The 18,953-nt window shown below is 46.9% G+C and overlaps 1 protein-coding gene across 1 annotated transcript in view; it reads left to right on the plus strand.

The window, feature by feature from the left end:
• Positions 1-18,953, plus strand: part of GALNT14 (polypeptide N-acetylgalactosaminyltransferase 14) — a gene marked incomplete at its 5' end in the record, with an annotated part of 72,595 nt that overhangs the window by 19,641 nt on the left and 34,001 nt on the right. The window contains one exon of the mRNA XM_010176862.2: positions 9,946-10,044. Within this exon, the coding sequence (XP_010175164.2) occupies positions 9,946-10,044 (99 nt within the window). The remainder of the gene's footprint in view (positions 1-9,945; positions 10,045-18,953) is intronic.

Raw genomic sequence — 18,953 nt, forward strand, 5'->3', positions numbered from 1 at the left:
GTTCACTCTCTGCTAGAGCCATCCTCTGCCTTTGACGGCTATAACGTATTGACCACTTGTCTCATAGTGATTACGTGCCATCGATTACTTTGATAACTTGCTCCAAGTAATTCTGACAGAATGAAGTTGTTTGTTTAACTTTTGTGCTTGTCTTGGTATTTCTATTGACCCAATATGTTTGCGTAGGCTGAAATCAAAGTCAAATATTAGTAAGCAATGGAACTAATTCTCTGAGGCTCACTACTATTGATAATTAAGGCCATGAGACAGTTTCTTCCATCAAACTCATTTGTTTTTTCAGCTACCCGGTGCCTTAAAGTCCTATTCCATGAACTGTCGCAAAAGGGCGATCACAGGCAATGTTTTGAGGCCACTTGGGTGGATTTTTTTGCTGTAAGAACTGCAGATTCCTGCATGCTTGAAGTGTTTCTGAGCAATCAGCATGGAGTTGGGTTTGTTCTGCAGTTATGGCTCAGAAGACATTGTGGGGATGAGGACTTTCTTTGCTTCGATTTGCCACGTGGTGTCAGGAAGCTCTGGTCAGAAAGCATCCTCCCTAATGAATCTTTACATCTATGGTTCTGACCCTCTGAAATGTAATTTCAGGTTGTCCTGGCTTCTGAAGATCTTTAATAAAGGATTGATGGCTTTCCAGGAAGGTGCAAGGTGCCAGATTTTGCTTTTGCTTTCACCAAGTGAAAACCTTTGATGTCAGCTCTGGTATTCCAGTAAAACTGGCATCAGAAATTTGGCTAGTATTTTAAATTCTACTGAAAACAAAGAAGGGGTTTTTTTGTTTGTTTGTTTTTTATTATTATTTTTTCACTTTTGTTGGCTCCTTTTTTCTTCTTGCTTTAGTTCTGAGGAAGAAAGGGTGGGGGGCATCAAGAAGCAAGACAGACCCTGAGTCTGTGTGGAGGGCCCTAGGAGTCTGAATTATTCATGAGCTGCTTTGAAAATCAAGACACACAATCTGGTTTAACTTGTTTTTAAATGCAGCCGTGCTATTCTCTCCTTCTTTTTTAGCAGGTTCTCTTTTTTTCCCCTCCCCTTTTTGAAAGACAAAAATCCAGCGAATTTTAATAGATTATAAATGCATCATGCCGTCAGTTTTGAGATTCACAGGCAGCAGCACGTCATGTGCACAGAAGGTTATTTTTGCCTTCTTGCTTTTCTCCCATTCTTTGAATTTAGCTGTCTGATTAATTTTTTAGATATCTATCTTGCAGGGAAAAGAAAGAAGGAGACCGAAAGGGGCAGTGAGTTAGAGGAAGTGGCAGTTGTGCACTAGGCAAATATAGCAGTGTTTCAGTTTCCAGAAGCTATGTAGAAAAATGTCCTTCTTGGTCAACCCAAGAAGATTGACCTTCTGGGGTCAGCCCGCAGCTGAGTTGAACATGGGTTCCCGTTTGCAGGTCCCTGCCCTAGTGGGCAGTACACATGGTGGTCCTTTGTGAAGGCTTGTAGCTGCTTGCCTTTAGGCAAGAACTAGCTGTGACCTTCACATTCATGGTAGGACATCAGAACAACAGGGAGGCTGAGAAGACCTCTTCCATCAGCAACTGCATCTTCCCTGCCCTCGGGAGGGCTCTTTTCCCCATTTTCTAGTATTTTTGTAGTAGCATGTGCTGGGGAGGGGAGAGGTGAGGACTTGGACAGGTTCTTCTGGGAGTCTAATCTACAGCCAGAACTGGTTCGGTGCCCTGGCAGTGTTTTCCTGATGGTCTTCTTTACAGTTTTATCCAATTACATCTAGTTAAAGCCAGCTAAATAATTCCTTGTCAACTCTGATGCTAACAACTGTTGGATATTTGTTGCAGATGTACCTCCTCACCCTTGCTCAAGCCCTTGCACACCCCCAAGTCATCTACTCAACCAGAGATTTGTCTCTTTGGATCACCCCCCGTTTCTCCCAGGCCCAGCAGCCACTGAGGCTGTTGCCTGCCGCCCTAGGAATTTTTCAGTCCCTTTTTGGGAATGCAAACCTGAGACGCGTGCCAGTCCAGCACAGAGAAATCCTACCAACCTTTCTCAAAGGGTTTTTTTCCATTTGGCAAGCCAAACTTGAGCTGGCGTTCTCTGCAATCACGTGACATCACCCCTGACATCTGACTCCTTGTCCCTTCTTTCCTTTTGGCACAGCAGAGTCCTCTGCTCTCCAGCTGGTTTTTCAGCCTCTCTTTGTTCTTCTGGTGTTTCAGTAGCACCAACCTGCCTACGGTCATGGCCAGCCTGAGGTGGGCCTGCAGGACCAAGACAGACACAAGAGGGTCTGTAGCTGGTGGCAGTCCCCACAGCCACTGCTCTTCCTGTCGTGCTACAAAGGTCACATATGTGCTCTGAGCAGTGACATTCACACTCAAATTGTGGTGTGTCATGGTGGAGGGGTCAATATCAAAGCTCTTGGCAGTATGGAAGAAACCCTGGAGCTTTCTCAGTAGGTCTTTGTCCCAGACCTGACCCCAAGTGCAGGATGTGCAAGCAACATGCTCGCTGCTGGCAGCCATCCCCTGGCACATGTGTCATGGTGGAGGGGTCAATCTCAAAGCTCTTGGCAGTATGGAAGAAACCCCGGAGCTTTCTCAGTAGGTCTCAGTAGGTCTTTGTCCCAAGTGCAGGATGTGCAAGCAGCATGCTCGCTGCTGGCAGCCATCCCCTGGCACGGCCACGGGTGCCAGCTAGCACACATGGTGCGTGGTGGTGCTGGAGATGTGCAGCAAGGCAGACCATGGTCATCCCTCCCTTTGGCAGCCTCATCCTGATTGATTCCTTATAGGAAGAGGAGATGCTGGCATATCTTGAGAAGACAAAGTAGGATTTTGAAGGTCTCTCAAAGCTGAGTGACAGAATATATTTAGGTAATGTGCAGGAAGGATGGCTTGGGGAGAGCCACGAAGAACCGAGGATAGTGACAGGAGGTGAATGTCATGAAGAAGGCCACTGACCCCGCTGTGTGCTCTGGTCATGCAGATACTGAATTGTCGTATCCCATTTGTACTGTCGTACGAGACTGACACATTGACTGTAACGTGAACAGTGCTTCTTGGATTTTCCATCTCTAGAGGGCATGGAGTAATGATTTTTTTGAAAGGTACTTTGAAGCCAGACACAAGTCACTGGGTTTAATGCATGGATAACTGAGAAATGCACAGGTAACTGGGAAATATGCCAGAGACTGTGTTACCCAGAGGTCAGGTGAGACAATGCACAGTCCTGTCCAGCAGTAAGCTCTGTGAACTCATTAGCTTCCATACGAGTTGGCACATACATTGCTATATAGTTCTAAATCAGAGCATGTCCAGGGTCCCTATTTTTAGAGTATTTTTATGGAAGTCTCCAGTAATTTTGCTTCAGCTTGAAGATGGTGTTTAGGCACAGTGGTTTCCCCCTGGCTGGGGGCTGTGCCACCCTGAGAGGGTGTCCTGAGAGGTATGACCAAGGTGCCCGCATGTCCTGCCATCCCTGCAGGTGTACGGAGCCCGGGCATGTTTGCTACTGGCTGGGGCAAGGCGGCTGGGGCTCTAAGCTCTTCTGTCCCACTGGCGACTGCTTGTCTACAGTGAGTGGCTTCCTCACTCCCTAGGGCAGTAATTTTCATTTTTCTCTGAGGGAGTAATTGGTTGGTTGTCAGGACTTGCTCCAGTTTCCTCTGGGGTCCTGGAGGAAGGAATTGCACTGATTGCACCAAGGACATCTGGCTGCAATAGTTAGGTGAAGCAGCTCAACCCAGTGGGGTCTGAGCTGATTTTCATGGCAAGAAAGAAAAATTATGAAAGAATGCTCTCTTTGTTTTTTTTTCTCCTGGGCTGCCACCCATTTCCGGAAGTAGACTGGTTCCTGTCCATTTGTTAAGGTACAGACGTGTTTTCAGCATCTCTGGTCCTTCTCCTCTACTCTCCCTGCCACTCTGTCTCTCCGGCTGCGTGTGGGGTGACAGCAAGCTCCCTGGGAGGCAGTCATTGACTGACTAGTTTGTAGCCTGAGCAAAGCTGTAAAGGCTTCGCCCAGGTATGATTGACTTGGTCCAGCCCAAGGCCAGGCTGGAGGAGAGGCTTTCTCTGGTCCTGCCTATCTGAGTCCCTTCAGAGGTGTGCACCAGGCTCGTATGGTCTCTTCTTCCAGCACAGACATGAGCTGAGAGCTTTGACATTAGTATTAACTCTTGCTCAAAATTGCAGTGGAAATTTGTGTAATTTAGTTCACTTTCTTGTGAACTAAAAGGACTTTTTATGTTTTTCCCCCTTCTCCACCAAGTTCTTCTCTGCTTCTGGTGGAGCATGCAAGTCTATAAAACGCAACTCATGGTAGTTGCACTGCTGTGGCATGACGCTTGCACATGTCTTCACCCAAGAGAACCATGAAGCCTGGAGAGCTAGTCAGACTTGAAGAGTGTCATCGGAAACCCAAAGTGCTCGTAGGTTTGTCCATCAGTGGTGGTGTGAATCCATACTGTTTCTGATGGCAGGTCCCTGTCCTCTGGGTTGATGTGAGAGAGAAAGCCCTGTGAGTGCACTGTGGAGACAAACCTAAATAATCTTGTTTAGAGAGGGTGGGTTTAGATTAGATATTAGGAAGAAATTCTTCACTGTGAGGGTGGTGAGACACTGGCACAGGTTGCCCAGAGAAGTTGTGGATGCCCCCTCCCTGGAAGTGTTCAGGGCCAGGTTGGATGAGGCTTTGAGCAACCTGGTCTAGTGGAAGGTGTCCCTGCTGATGGCAGGGGGGTTGGAACTAGATGATCTTTAAGGTCCCTTCCAACCCAAACCATCTTATGATTGTATGAAAACTGCTCTCCCACATGTTTCCAAGGAGAAGAGAGGAGCCAGGAAGGAGCTGAAAGATGGTGTAGCTCTATCTCATGCAGCTGGCTGTTCAAAATAAACAAGCAGAGAGCACTTTGGAAGTGGTGAGCTGTGTTGAGGGAGAGTTGGGATTTCATGGAAAGCTTTAAAATTCAAAGCAGAACTGTTGGCAAGTGATGGCCATTGAAGCAGAAAAGAGGAATGAGCAGAAGCCTTGCAGGGGAAGCTGGGGGAGCAGGATGAGGCTAATCATTTCTTGAAGATAGTTAATGAGGCACAGGAGAGGGTGAGTGTGAGAGGTGGGTTTCGGGAGGCACGGCACAGTTCTGTGGCATGTGATGGCAGATGTCAAGGAAAAAAACATGCTATGGATGAGAGCAGGGGTGGACCAGAAGGGGTTGAGGAACAGGGTCCATCTCTATTCACACCATTCATCTTTACCATTATGCTGTGTGGCAGTGTTTCCAAGGTGAGCTTTGGTTTGGTGAGGGGCACTATAAGTCTGCCATTTTAAATGTAAAACAGGTTGAAATGCCCTGGGAATGGGAGTGTATTGCTCCATCAGAAGGACCTCTAAGGATGCAGGGGTGGCTGTGTGCAGAGGACACCAGGGGTGACACCCCATCACTCACCAGGAGCACAAGGGTCAAAGCAACCCAAGAAAAGAAACCTTCAGAGTGAGGAATTCAGAGGCCTGTGAGAAACGCTGGAGTGTCTGAAGTTTGGTACTTTGTGAGAGATTTTGGTGATTCCTGTGATGAGCGCACGGCTCTGGCCGTCTGCTCCCTGTCCCTGCAAATGAGTGTGCGATAATTTATTCCTGAGCTATTAATGGCATATTGGGAACATGGAGATGAGATGTGAGGGTGGTCACACACTGGAACAGGTTGCCCAGGGAGGTTGTGGATGCCCTTTCCTGGAAGTGTTCAAGGCCGGGTTGGATGAGGCTTTGAGCAACCTGGTCTAGTGGAAGGTGTCCCTGCTGATGGCAGGGGGGTTGGAACTGGATGATCTTTAAGGTCCCTTCCAACCCAAACCATTCTATGATTCTATGTGCTGCTTCTTCCACCCTGAAGAAAGTATGGCAAGCAGCTTGCCCAGGCTGGGATTTTCCAAGGGTGATTCCTAAGGTGTCTGCAGCCAGAATCCCCCTTTTGTAACTTTCTGATTCTGAAATTATTTCAAATTTGAATGGGGAATAACCTTAAAATAGAAAAATGAATCTTCACATGAAATGAGTTTGACTTCAGCGTTTACAGGAAGAAATAATAGTTGTTTCTCCAGCTGGGTGCTCTCTCTGGGGTTTTTAGGGCAGGCTAGCTGAACTTCTGTCTTGTTTTGGCCCCCGAGATGCTGTGAGCTGGCGGAGCAGCCCACGTTGCAGGTGGTTCAGCCTGGCAGCATGCGTGCTAACACTTGCTGTGCTAAGATTGCTCCCCAGTCCTGTGGCCAGGTTTCAAAGTCTGCAACTTTAAATGACTTCAGCCTCATGAGTTTCAACACACTGCAACTATAACCAATGCAGTTATGGATTTTTATTTTTTTTTTTATTTTTTTTTGGAACAATCTGAAAAAAAAATAACCCTCAAAATTTCATTGGTTTCCCAAAAATGTTGTGGGTGTTGTTTTTGTTTTGTGGTTTTTTTTTGTTTTTTTTTTTTCCATTTGTTGGCAATTGAATGACCTATGAAATACCATAAGCAGCACAAAGCGTTTATCCAGTGACAGCCTGAGGTAGCACAGGCAGCTCTTAGCGGGTTTATTTTCATTATTACAGCAATTTTAGGGCTGCATGCTGCAATTTTCACTTGCAGTGAGGTATTAAATTGAAATTACCCCAGATGTAATTGTCACACAAAATAATTCTGGACATGCTGGATTTAATGCTTTTCCAAGCTGTGGTTTTTATTACCCAAGCAAGTGCCAAAAAACCACTTGTAGTCAAGAACTTACACAGAAATCTGTCTTCTGGGGAGCCAGGATGTTCAGCTGCAGTTACACTGAGGGGGGGGAAGGAAAGAAAAATAAGGGGCCAACTGGAGGAAAGTTTGGGAGGGCTCTTGAAGGAAATGCCCAGAGTAAAATCCTGGGCAAGGGCAGAGTCAGGGCCACGCAGGGACCCCAGAGGAGCCCTGGCAGATGCAGCAGCTCAGCCTGACTCTTTGTGGAATGGTTTTTGGGGAGGTGAGCCCTGCCTGTGGTACAGTGCTGGTCACAGAGGCAAAGCAAGGCTGGGGCTGCTGCCAGGTCCCTGCCCGCTCTTGCGGCAGTGCAGTGGTTGGTCCCATCCTTGGGATGCAACAAGCCTCACTAGAGAAAAGTCAGGGGTGAGTTGTAGAACCAGTGACCAAGCTCTGGAGGTGCTTGTATGTGACACTTCAGTGTTTCCCACATGCATGTTGTCTCATTAGGCTCATCTGGGGCACAGACAGGCATTGGAAGTGGTTGCCCAGGGCAGTGGTGGAGTCCTCATCCCTGGAGGGATTTAAGAGTCGTGTAGATACAGTGCTTAGGGACATGGTTTAATTGGGGACTTGTCAGTGTTGGGTTAATGATTGGACTCGATGATCTTAAAGCTCTTTTCCAATCGAGGCAATTCTGTGGTTCTGTAACACCTGGAGTTTTAAAAGCAAGTTGTCATCATGCACGAGGAGCCTTCATGGCACCGCGGGCAGGCTGAGCCAGCGTGCAATATCTCTGTCCCTCCCACTGGTGGGTGATACAGCGTGCATCCACTGCACCTTTATTTACTAGCTCCTTAACCATTGTAATAACACAGGTAAAGTATGGATGACTTTGTATTTTCTACGCTCTTTCATTCTTTTCCAGAAATGGCTTCCCTTGTTTGCTCCACACAAGCCGTCCTGATGCCGTGCTGGAAGTGGGTGGAAGGACACACATCTGGGGACAGTTAGGAGATAATGGTGTATAAATAGCACAGGGAGAGCAGCTTCCCTTGTTTGCTCCACACAAGCCCTCCTGATGCCGTGCTGGAAGTGGGTGGAAAGACACACATCTGGGGACAGTTAGTAGATAATGGTGTATAAATAGCACAGGGAGAGCAATCATCATAGTCTGTCCCTGCAGCTCTGCAGAGCAAGTGAGAGCTGAGCCTGAGTGTGACAAACCAGGCGCCGAGCAGCAGCTTCTTTCTCATCGTATCAGGTTGGGAAATCTCAGTTGAAGTTGGTTGCTGGATGATGCAAGGGGTCACAGTGACCCAGACAAGCAGCTCAGGGCATGACCTAGTGCTGTTTAGTAATTCAGAAACCCTCTGTTTTTAGCACTCCTGAGATGATCCCTAACTTTGATGAATGAGGGTGTTGCTGCACGGGGCAATTTTACTGAATTTTCTCCTGCATGCAGAGTACCTGTGCAACTTTAGTGTCCTTTGAAGATGGACCTAGAATGAGAATTGGTTCAATGATGATTTTCTGGGGTTGGTGACTATGCTGAAAGAACAGGGTAGTAATGAGAAATCTGCTTTGGTCAAGTTGAGGCAGGATTTTGGAAAAAGTTTTAAGTGAAACAATGAGAGAAAACATCGACCAATTTAGCGTGAGCTTGCAAATACTTTGTCCCACCCAAGGTTTCTTTCTTATTTTATAATTCCTTCACTTCTTGCACACTCTTTTTTTCCTTTCATTTAGGTTACTTTTTGAAACTTCATTTCTGATTATTTACAATGAAAAGCTGAAAAACCTCATTTTAAAAAAAACCAAAACACCAAACCCTCAAGTATTTTGACATTTCTGGGGTGCAGCATGCCATGCTGATAGCATAAGCCAGCAATATCTGGCTACTGTTACTTGCTTTCTCTTCCCTATCCCCAACTTAATTTTTCCATCTGTTTTCACTTTGCCTTGCAAATACCATGGTCCAGATCTTTGGGGGAGCAAACTAATGGTTTGTTGGAAGAATGGTTGCTCAGTTCTCTTTCCTACTTCATTTGAGGATGGCAGTGGTAGCACCTGGGCAGTGACACAAGAGCAGGCGAGCAGCGCATGGATGGGAAGGAGCTTGATGGCTGTGATGAGGAGCTCCCCAGGCTGGGCATGAGGTGCCCTCCTGCCACTGGTGTGTCATCTTAAGGCCATCATAGGGGGGTATGGCTTTAAGGGGGATCTGGAAAGAGCAGCACAGATGTAAGAGTTGTATCCAGATTTCCTGAGCTAGGAATATGTTGGCATTTGTCTATAAAAGCCACAAATTTCATCAGCTAAAGGTCAAAGTAATTACAGAGTCTACGATGTTTCCTCCTGGGAAGGAGGCAGCAGGGGTTGTGGTTGCAGTTGCGGGTTTTCACCTTCTGCAAGCTGGCTTGAAAACGGTTGAGTCCCAATCTTCCCTGTAGTCAGGTTATGCCATTAAGGCAGAATGAATAAGGAAACAATCAATTTAGAAACAGGACTTGGCTTACCTTGCAGGCGGCTGGTGGAAATTGCTGCCTCGGGAGGCTGGAGTGAGGCAGCTCAGAGCTGGGGCTTCAGCGATGCTCTTACCACTGCCGGTGCCACCAGCCAGGTGGGTGTGAGAGTGCTTGGGCCCCTGCCTCAATTTAAGAAAGGGCAAAACCTCATCATGATAACTCAGTACTTCTGGAATGACACCAAAAGCCCCATGAAGCTCACAAAGCCACCAAGGCAGTGTAAGACTTGCAGCTGGCCTTCTGCAGGCACATCACCTGTGTCTTACCTTTGGCATGAAGGACCCGTTTCTGATCCCATCATGCTAGTGTCAGTGAGGAGTGTCTTTGCTGAAGGTGGCATTGCCCTAACTAATATAAAAAGGGAAGGCTTTTATCTTCCCACTATCTCTTGATGGGGGAGGCTGGTGACACCAGGAGGGTGTGCTAGCTGGGAAGCAGTGGTTAGAGAAAAGGACTGCAAGCTGGGTGCCTCCTTTCTCATCTCTTCCTTTTAATGACAGTTAAGGTCTTTTTGCTGCTTTAATCTTCAGTGACTTACTTGACAGTTTCTGGTCTCCTTCAGAAAGGATTCATACAGAAAAACATTTATTTTTTCTTCCCCAGTAGTGGCTGGAAGACCATCTACTGATGGACTCTGCTGCCTGCACTAATGAACTGAACTCCCACTTTGAATTCCAGTACCTGAATGGCATTTTCCTCTTTCTTCCTCCCCAGGTGTACAACTTTGCACTATGGCCAGGACCTCCCACCAACGAGCGTCATCATCACTTTCCACAACGAGGCCAGGTCAACCCTGCTAAGGACAATTCGGAGGTACGAGCCTGCTGGAAATACTCTTTATCTATAAACGCTTTTAAAAAAGGGTGAGTGGGCTAGAGGTTTTTGTGAGTAAAGGCAGAATCTGTTTGTACTCACTGCAGCAAGGGGACCGGACCTACCAGCTGTGTATGTTCTCAAATGATTACCAGGAGAAATTATTGTGAAAGCTGATCTCTGAGAAATAGGTTTTACAGTGGGATGCTGAGGAAAGTAAGTAGCTGTGCTCCCTTTGCAGGGTCTAGCATAGGGCACTCTTGGGGGAGCAGCAGAAGATTAGACAGCATCTGGGATAAAAACATTTTATATCCAGCTGGGTATCAGTGCTCAGCTGTATTTTGTCCCAGTTGTCTAGGGACAGCTATTATTCTGCAGATGTCTGCTCTGGTGCTGCTGTTTGAGCTTCTCCAGTGACCCATCGAGTGCCAGAAAGGGTTGCTAATTGAGAAGCCCTAATGGTGCACATGCAGACTAGATTTTCAAGGACGGTTTCTGTATTCCTCTGGATACACGGTGGAGCACTCTGGGCACGTGGCCATGCCTTCATTTGTTGGTTTGTTCTTGGCTGTGTTTTGCTGTAGTGGATAGACTAAAGGCTTCATTTTCACGGCAGGTTTTTGAAATCAGCATTTAATCCCAATGTGTGCCTTGAATCTGCAAGTTCTCTTGTGGGAAGGCTTTGTGACCTTAGAGGGGTCTATCTCCAGGTCTTGGCTGGTGGGTTCCTCTGTAGTGAGCTTGGGTATGCTCTGCTCTGTGCCAGTAATAAGTGCTTTGCAGCCATGTCATGCCCACATTAGTGAAGGCTTTGTGCCCAGCTGCAAGCCTTGTCAGTTAAACCCTGGCATCTCCAGGGACCCCTTGTCATCATTGGTACTGGTCAGACTGGTTGCTGTCTTCAGCTGTGCCCTGTTTGCTGTCACGTCCTTGCTGGGCTCTTCTATGAGAACAGCATCCTTCCTCAGGTGAACGCGTCCAGTGCCACAAGTGAGTTTGACAGTCCTGAAATTGAATTCCTGCTTTGCTTTATGGTTTCATGCCCAATCCCATCTCCGTCGCTTCACACTTAATAATCTATCACTGCTTTCTGTCTCTGGGGTGTGTGGGTTTTGGGCATGCATAGCACTGACGCTTGGTGCTGTGTACCAGCTCCTTGATCCTGGACCTTCTCTTTTATTTTTACAGTACCTTGTGTTTGAAGGTTTATTGTCCTTCAAACCCCATTCTGACAGAGATGGCAAGACAAAGCCAAGCAGTCCTCTACCCCTTGATGTGCAGGACACTTATAATGTGTAAAGTGCAGGGATGGACTTTAATCAGATTTCTCCCCATAACTCAGCATCTGACTGTCCTGGCAGGTATGATCATGAGTGATGTTGCCACATGAGAGATGTTAGAGCCATGGTATGACTCTTATGCCTGGATCCCCCATATCTGACTTCATCATAGAACTGTCTACTGCAATGATGGCATGGTTCGAAATACAAGTAGTTTGGATTTTTCTTTCTTCCTATAGGATATTGTCCTCTGAAGTTTCTGATTTCTAGCTATAAAAATACTTCTTCCTTCTTCCTCTTACTCTCTTTGTTTGACTTGATTAGTTGACTTTGCTGCCTTTCTTATCCAGTTGTGTGTGATTTCCACCAGAGCTTCCCCCCTGCACACCACTCACGGTGATGCCAGAGCTCGTGTTTTGTCTGTGGGGAGATTTTCCCCAGTGCTGGGGCCTCTTCACAGCTCTCTTTTCCCAGAGGATGATCTCCAAACAGTGCCAGAGCCCCACGGAGCATCCCACTGAGCCACACCTCAGAGGCAAGCCTGGGCAGTGTAGAACTGAGACAGCATCCTCAGTCCCCATCTCTCCTGCCTCTCCCTGGGCTGAGATCTTGAGTTCTCCTGAGATGACCCTCCTTTTTCTGCTCCCTATGGTTTAGAGGTGGCTTTCTGGCATCAGGGTTCACTGTTTTCCTCCTGGATGCAGCACTTAGACTTAGAAGCTTGCTTTGATCCAACCGGCCCTAGGAGTACTAACCCTTGATGGCAAGTGGGGCTGGTGATGTGGCTCCTGCCCTGTTCCTCTCCAGCCATGATCGTGCATGTATTGCCATCTTCCTGCCTGTTTTTGGACCCAGCTGAGAGCTCATCTGCCTCTTCAGCCTCTGTAGGTTAATTTCTGTGCCTTGTGACTGCTCTCGTTTTGTTCCCCCTTGCTTGGCAAATGCTTAGTTTAATTAGATCTTCCAGATCACCCTATCCCACAGTGGCTGTAACAACATGGATCATTTTCCATGGCCAGTCACCACAAACTTTGTTCTCCTTACACTGCTTTGTGCCTTTTGGAGCAGTCTGTGGCCAAGTGCCTCCAAGCACTTTGAGCACAGTGGTGAGTAAAGTGGGCACCTCTTCTACCCTGTTCTCACCAGTACATCTCCATGGTGCGCTCAACCTGTCATCTCAGCCCAAGTGACAGATGGGAAGACTGAGGAACAAAGAGGTGATTTGTCTGTGGTTGGTGGAAAAGTTTGGGTTGCAAACCTGGTTTCCTGAGTTCCAGCAAGTTGGGTTTTCCAGCCACATTGCAAAATGAGTTTTCTGTTAACTGCCATGGCAGGAGGAAGAAACAGGGCAAAGGGATATTTCTTGGCTTGTCCAAAGTCATGGGGCAATCAGGCAATGTGCCCCCAAAGGAAGCACTTCTTACAGGACCCCAGGAAAACACAGAGAGGTGGCAGAGGGAAGTGCTGGTGAAGGCACCACTGTCCTGGTTTTGCTAGGATAGAGCTAATTTCCTTCTTAGTCACTAGAATAGCGCTGTGCTTTGGTGGTTTCAGTATGGGATTTTTGATGAGAAGAACATTGAGAAATTAGCAAACCCAAATTGGCATTTGATTATGCCAATAGGATATTCCGTATCATATAATGTCATGTTCAGTATAGTAATCAGGGTTTGCTGGATTTTTTTGTGTCTGTCTCTCTCAGTTTTGGGATTGTGGTTTTGGTTTCGGGAATGTCGTTGCTCCGGGATTGCTATCTGGCGCTGGACTGGGCATTGGTCAGCGGGTGGTGAGCGAGTGCAGTGTGCATCACTCATTTGTATATTCCATTTTTACTGTTACTTAATTTCAATTTTATTTCAACTATTCAATTGTTTTTATCTCAACCCATGAGTTCTCTCACTTTTACCCTTCTGATTCTCTTCCCCGTTTCCCGAGCTGGGGAGGGTGGGAGTGGGGCTGTTTGGTGTTTGTTGCCAACCAGGCTAAAACCACCACAACCACGTACATGATGAGCAGGAGGGATTTTGCTATTCCTACACTTTTCCTTGGTACTTGAGAGCTTTGATGCTCTCCGAGTGCTGAGGCTGAGCTGTTTTGCAGGATCAGTGTGTTGCGTTCAGCTCTTGGTGAGGATGCGAGTGCTCTGACCTGTGAAGCAGAGGCACCAACACGTGGCCTCTGCAGCACCCCTTACGTGAGTCACTTTGTGAGCGTTTGTGACAGTTCATTTATGAACAATTTGCATTGTCAGAGCTATTGAGAAAAGTTAGTGGACTGTGTTGAATAATAAATTAATTTAAAAGTTTCATGATCTTTTCTTTGACCATTTGCCAGCTGGAAGAAAAGGAGGAGAAAAAAAAAAAAAGAAAAGCTAAATTAATTAAATGCCCAAATCTCTGCAAATGATGTAGTCAGCGTTTATAAACGTGTATGTAACTATGCTCGTGATTGTGTACAAGTGTCCAGGTGGTAGGGGATAGGTGTCATGAGAAAGGGAAATAGAAAAGGAGAGAAGAGGCCAGAAAAGAGGAGATGGTGAATAGCAAAGTAGCTCTTGAGATTTTTTTTTTTCTTTACTGTGCAGACAGGGGAGGAACTACCCTTGGGTTGTTATTTCAGCCACTCACTTTCTGAATTACTTTGGACAAGTTTCTTATCCCCCTGCCATTCGGTTTCACGTATTTCAAGCTCCAAGGCTCGGTGTATTAAGGATGGTGCGAGTCTCCAACAGTATGGGGATGGGACTGTGTGAGTGAACCCAAAGAGGGGAGGCAGGAGCAAGGGAGAGAATAAGCAGTACAGAGGCATTTTTAAAAAAAATATACAATTTCTTCTTTCCTCTCTTTCTGTCCTGTGCTAGCCTGGATTTAGGAAGGTAATTGAAGCTGGTGAAGGGTCTAGAGCACAAGTCTTATGAGGAGCAGCTGAGAGAACTGGGGTTGTGAAGGCTGGAGAAAAGGAGGCTGAGGGGAGACCTTATTGCTCTCTACAACTACCTGAAAGGAGGGCATAGAGAAATGGGGGTTAGTCTCTTCTCCCAAGTAACAAGTGATAGGACAAGAGGAAATGGCCTCAGGTTGCACCAGGGGAGGTTTAGATTGGGTATCAAGAAGAATTTTTTTACTGAAAGTGTTCTTGGGCATTGGAAGGGGTTGCCCAGGGCAGTGGTGGAGTCCCCATCCCTGGAGGTATTTAAGAGTCGTGTAGACATAGTGCTAAGGGACATGGTTTGGTTGGGGACTTGTCAGTGTGAGGTTAATGATTGGACTTGATGATCTTAAAGGTCTTTTCCTATCTAGGCAATTCTGTGATTCTGTGATCCAGCTCATTGCCCAGCTCTAGCTGTCCAGCTCCTCCAGATGGAGAGCTGAAGGATGTCCCCATGGCCATAGCTGCCAGTGGAGGAGATGGAGCTGCATGTCTGGGAAGGATGTGCTCCTTGTCACCTGGGGCTGGGCTGGGTGCTGGGGCTCTCAACAGCGATGGGTAATAGTGCCTCCCCATCGTGCAGTCCTGTGTGGTTAGGGGGATCCACTCCATGGCTTGCTTATGAGAATATCATCCCTTTTCCTTTGCTGTCCCTCCTCTGCAGGCATCAGCACACTCACATGCCGAGATGCAGCCACTGCTAGGGGACCAGTTGTGCTTTCAGGGCTGGATGTGGTGTGGTGTCCCCTGCCAAGGTCCACTGGGAGCGAGGCTTGGTGTGTGCCCTGTCCCTGGGAGCGGTGGGCAGAGGCACGCTGCCTGCCCAGGAGGCAGGGCTGGGGGGGCAGAACTGCGGGAGGCTGGGGGATGATCTGCTCCAGAGCCAGCAGTGACCAGCGTGCTGGGACTTTCTCCATTGGGGCGGTTTTGGAAGCTTGGTGGCTGGTCAGTGCTGGCACAGGCTGGGCAGGAGACAAGCGTAGGAGGCTGTTGTGCCGGGGACCTGCCAGGCAGAGGGAGAGACAGTCCTGTTCACTCTGCTGAGTGGTCTTTATTTATTTATTCTTCAAACTTGCAGCTGGGGAGCTCAGAACAGGAAAAAGGAGACTTAATTATTTACCTCTCACTGACAAGCCGAAACACATCCTGTGGCAAAAATCCTGATGCTAGTGCTATGAATACCACATCAAACATTTAGATCATTAATTAGCAGAGAGAATATCATGCCTTTCATTTTCCAGTACTTGTAAGTAAGAGAAGCGATGTCCTGGACAGCCAGCACCTCGCAGCTTCCCCTCATGCTGCTACCTTGTCTGCATCCAGACACATCTGAGACAGGGAAGTGTCAAAGCTGTGCATCTCCTTCCTTAGGCAGCAGCGGCACCGTATAGAGTCTGTGCCATAACTGAAATGAGCCTGATTAAAGTAGCAAAAACAAGCCAGGTGTTGTGCAGAAACTGTATAATTAGCACTTTGTGCTGACTATTTTTTTATTTCTTTTTTTTTTTCCTCCTTTTTGCTTAAACCCTGGACTTTTTTTTTTTTTTTCTTAATTTGCTAATCATCTCTCACGGTGACTAAGTACACAGCCCTCCGTGCGCTTTTACCTTTTGATCTTAACATAAGAGAACTCTTGAATTTCAAAGAGCTTGGTGGGTATTTGAAAGAATAAAATGCGAAAGCCGCAGTGTAATCAAAGCTCATTATGGTTATTCTTGGTGTGATGTCTCTCTTCCTACATAATTAGCCATTTTGGGTTGTTGAAGCAGTTCATTTTGGCGGGCATTTTCTCTCCGTGCGCTCGGTCTGATTTCGATAATTGTGACCCTTGGCCCTTTCGACACTTTATTATACTCCCAAAGGTTTTTTTTTTCCCCTAACAAGTCCCATTTTGTTGCCATGGAGAGAATTAAGAGGTTCATGAGTTCCCGAGGATCAACGTCCACAGTCACCTCTAAAATAACTGGTATTCTGGGTAATGACCAAAAACATACTGACCTTGGGTCAGAAGGTCTGAACTCCTCCCTGCAAACATTTTCTGTCTTTTGCATTGATATTTATTTGGAGAGGAAATTGTTGGATCCAATGCTTACCCCTGGGTAGGTGGAAAAGGATCACAACAAAATGAGGAGGACAGAAGAAGGACCTTATGATGCAAATTTAAAGTGAAATTTTCCATGGTTACATCTGCAAAATATCTACTAAATCCATTGAAACAAAGAAAATTTCAGCATTAACTTTTAAAGATAATTCAGCAGCGAATCGGGTCTTCTTGGGTTGAATAAGCATAAGCACTTTCTGAACTAGAGGTATGAGTTTTCATTTTGATGGTAACAGATCTTTTGGTGATTTAAGGGAGAAAGTGTTGTGATCTCTGGCTCACCAGAACTTAAAAGCTGTTTCGATTTGTTAAAGTATGCCCATCACTGCAGTATATCTATCTATGTTTGGTTTCGGGGAAAAAAAAAAAAAAGTATAAATAACAGAGGGACTTCAAAGCACTGTAATATTAATTGTCTTCTGATTTTACCCGTATAAAAGGAAAATAAAAGCCATACACACACATAAAGAAAGAAAAGAAAGTATTTAAAAAAAATCAAAGCTGAGCAAAGGCACAAGTAATAGAAAAGCTGGCTTTGAATTTTTAATGGTGCTTTCATAGTCTATCTGAAAAAAAAAAAGAAAAAAAAAGAAAAAAAAATCCCTGTGACAACACAAATGTGCAGGATTTGGAGCCTCTGTTTCCCATCCTCCCCGGGGAGTGCCGCAGGAGAGGTGTTTATAATCTCTCCTGTTGCCAGCGGCATGGGTGCGTTAGCGTGTGATTAATAGAGCGCAGGTAGAAAATGGGTTGGAGATGTGAATTTGGCTTTGCTGTAAAGCCGACGTGCTCACTCTCAGCTGCGTTGGGAAGTGGGCTGTGGTTGTGGTGCTGCAGCCTTTGCTGTGGATCTCTTTGTGCCTGCATCAAGTGGCCCTCAGCTTAGAGGGAGTTTTGGGGCTTACAAATGTCTGTGCACAGTCTTGCAAGGGCAATAATGAGCTTAAAGCCTATTGATGGCAGTGGACTTCAGGTTCCTTAGAGCTGTGGTAGACCCAGTCTTTGGACTATCCTCACCAGGGCTTTGTTCTCTTGGGATTTGGGAAGGTGTCATGCTGTGGGTGAGTTCCACCAGGGAAGTGACGGGAGAGGGCTGCAATGGTGTGGGGGAGGCTGCTCACGGTACTGGGTACTGCATTCAGTACCGATGCTGCATTACCCACAGTGGTGTCTGTCATTAACCCCATGGAAGGATGATGGTTCATGGAAGCAGAGCTGTCTTTGGAGACCTCCTTCCCTCATCAGTCAGCACAATGATTTTTTTTTTTTCCCCCTTGCTCCAGACAACCCTCTGCATCCCACAGGTGGCTATCGCTGGCGTTCAGGGATCATCATCCCTGATTTAAAGGGTGGCAAGCCAAGGCACAGAGTTGGCAGCAAACTGCTTGACCTAGGAACAGTAGGAGCCAGCAGCTGAGCTGAGACTGGGCTGCACATCTCCCCAGCCCAGAGCCTTGAAAACGGTCCCTACTGGATTCTCTTCCATAAGAGGTGGCCTGAGGTCAATTCCTTCAGGGCACTGAGTATTTGTTTAGAGCCCAGGTCTGAGTCTACAGCCCAGTGCAGTGGTTTTGGTTGAGTTATTCTTGTTGGTACCAGCAAGATCAGAATCAGCCCCTTTGCGATCCCCCTCCCATAGAGTTATGCCCCGCATTGCTCTTCTGGCAGCTGAATCTGTGGGGGAGATTGGGTGGAGGCAGGCTTTGAATATTCAAGTTGCCTGCTGCTTGACCCCCTCCTGCTCTCGGTGGGTTATTTATTTATTTTGTTGGCTTTTTTACAAGTCTGCTTCTTTCCTGCAGGTTTCACCAAGTTAGGTTTCCAGGCAATCAGCACTTGTTAAATATTCCACTGAGCATGATATTGCTCTCCTGTCTCTCTGTACTGACGCTCAGCTGCGGTAATTTGCTGAACTCAGCTCTCGCATATGGGGATTTTTTAAAAATAACAAACCTATTAATAATAATAATTAAAAAACACTTGACAGGTGCGAACAGCACATCTAAATTGCTGTGTGTGTCCCAGCGGGAGGAGGGGCGTTCAGCCACTTTTTCTAATACTTTGTGCAGGCTGCTGGTGTTGGTGAGGCAGGGGTGTCTAACCCTGCTTGGTGCAAGCCTTAGTGGTGCTGGGGTGGCCACAGCAGCACCGTGACTGTTGCTTAGGGAACAGAGGATTTCTCTTCCTCCCCACCCCAACCTTAACATGCAAGGCACCTGAAGTGGGGGGAAAATCATGGCTTTTGCCAAGATCCTGAAACTGGAGGAGGCAGGGATTGTGTTTCCAGGGAAAGTAATTCTTAGAAGTGATTTTTGAGGAGCTCCACAAGGGAGGTGCCAGCCTTACCCACTCTGAGATAAATCTCCCTTTTTTTCAGGGTTTCTACTGGGGAAAAAATGCAACAACCCATGGAGAGAGAATCCATTTCAAGCCTCTGCCTTGGGATGTCCTGTTCATCCAAAAAAATCCACCTCAACCCTCTCTCTGGAGGGTTGTAATTCCTGCAGCTGGTGGGGTGGGACCAAACCAGAGCAGGCAGCAAGCACTTGGCAATAGGCATAGATACTCCAAGACCTCCTGGGTGGGGTGGGCTTGCGGTT

The sequence above is a fragment of the Antrostomus carolinensis genome, unplaced genomic scaffold (assembly GCF_000700745.2).
Source record: "Antrostomus carolinensis isolate BGI_N321 unplaced genomic scaffold, ASM70074v2 scaffold16451, whole genome shotgun sequence".
Taxonomy (NCBI): Eukaryota; Metazoa; Chordata; class Aves; order Caprimulgiformes; family Caprimulgidae; genus Antrostomus; species Antrostomus carolinensis.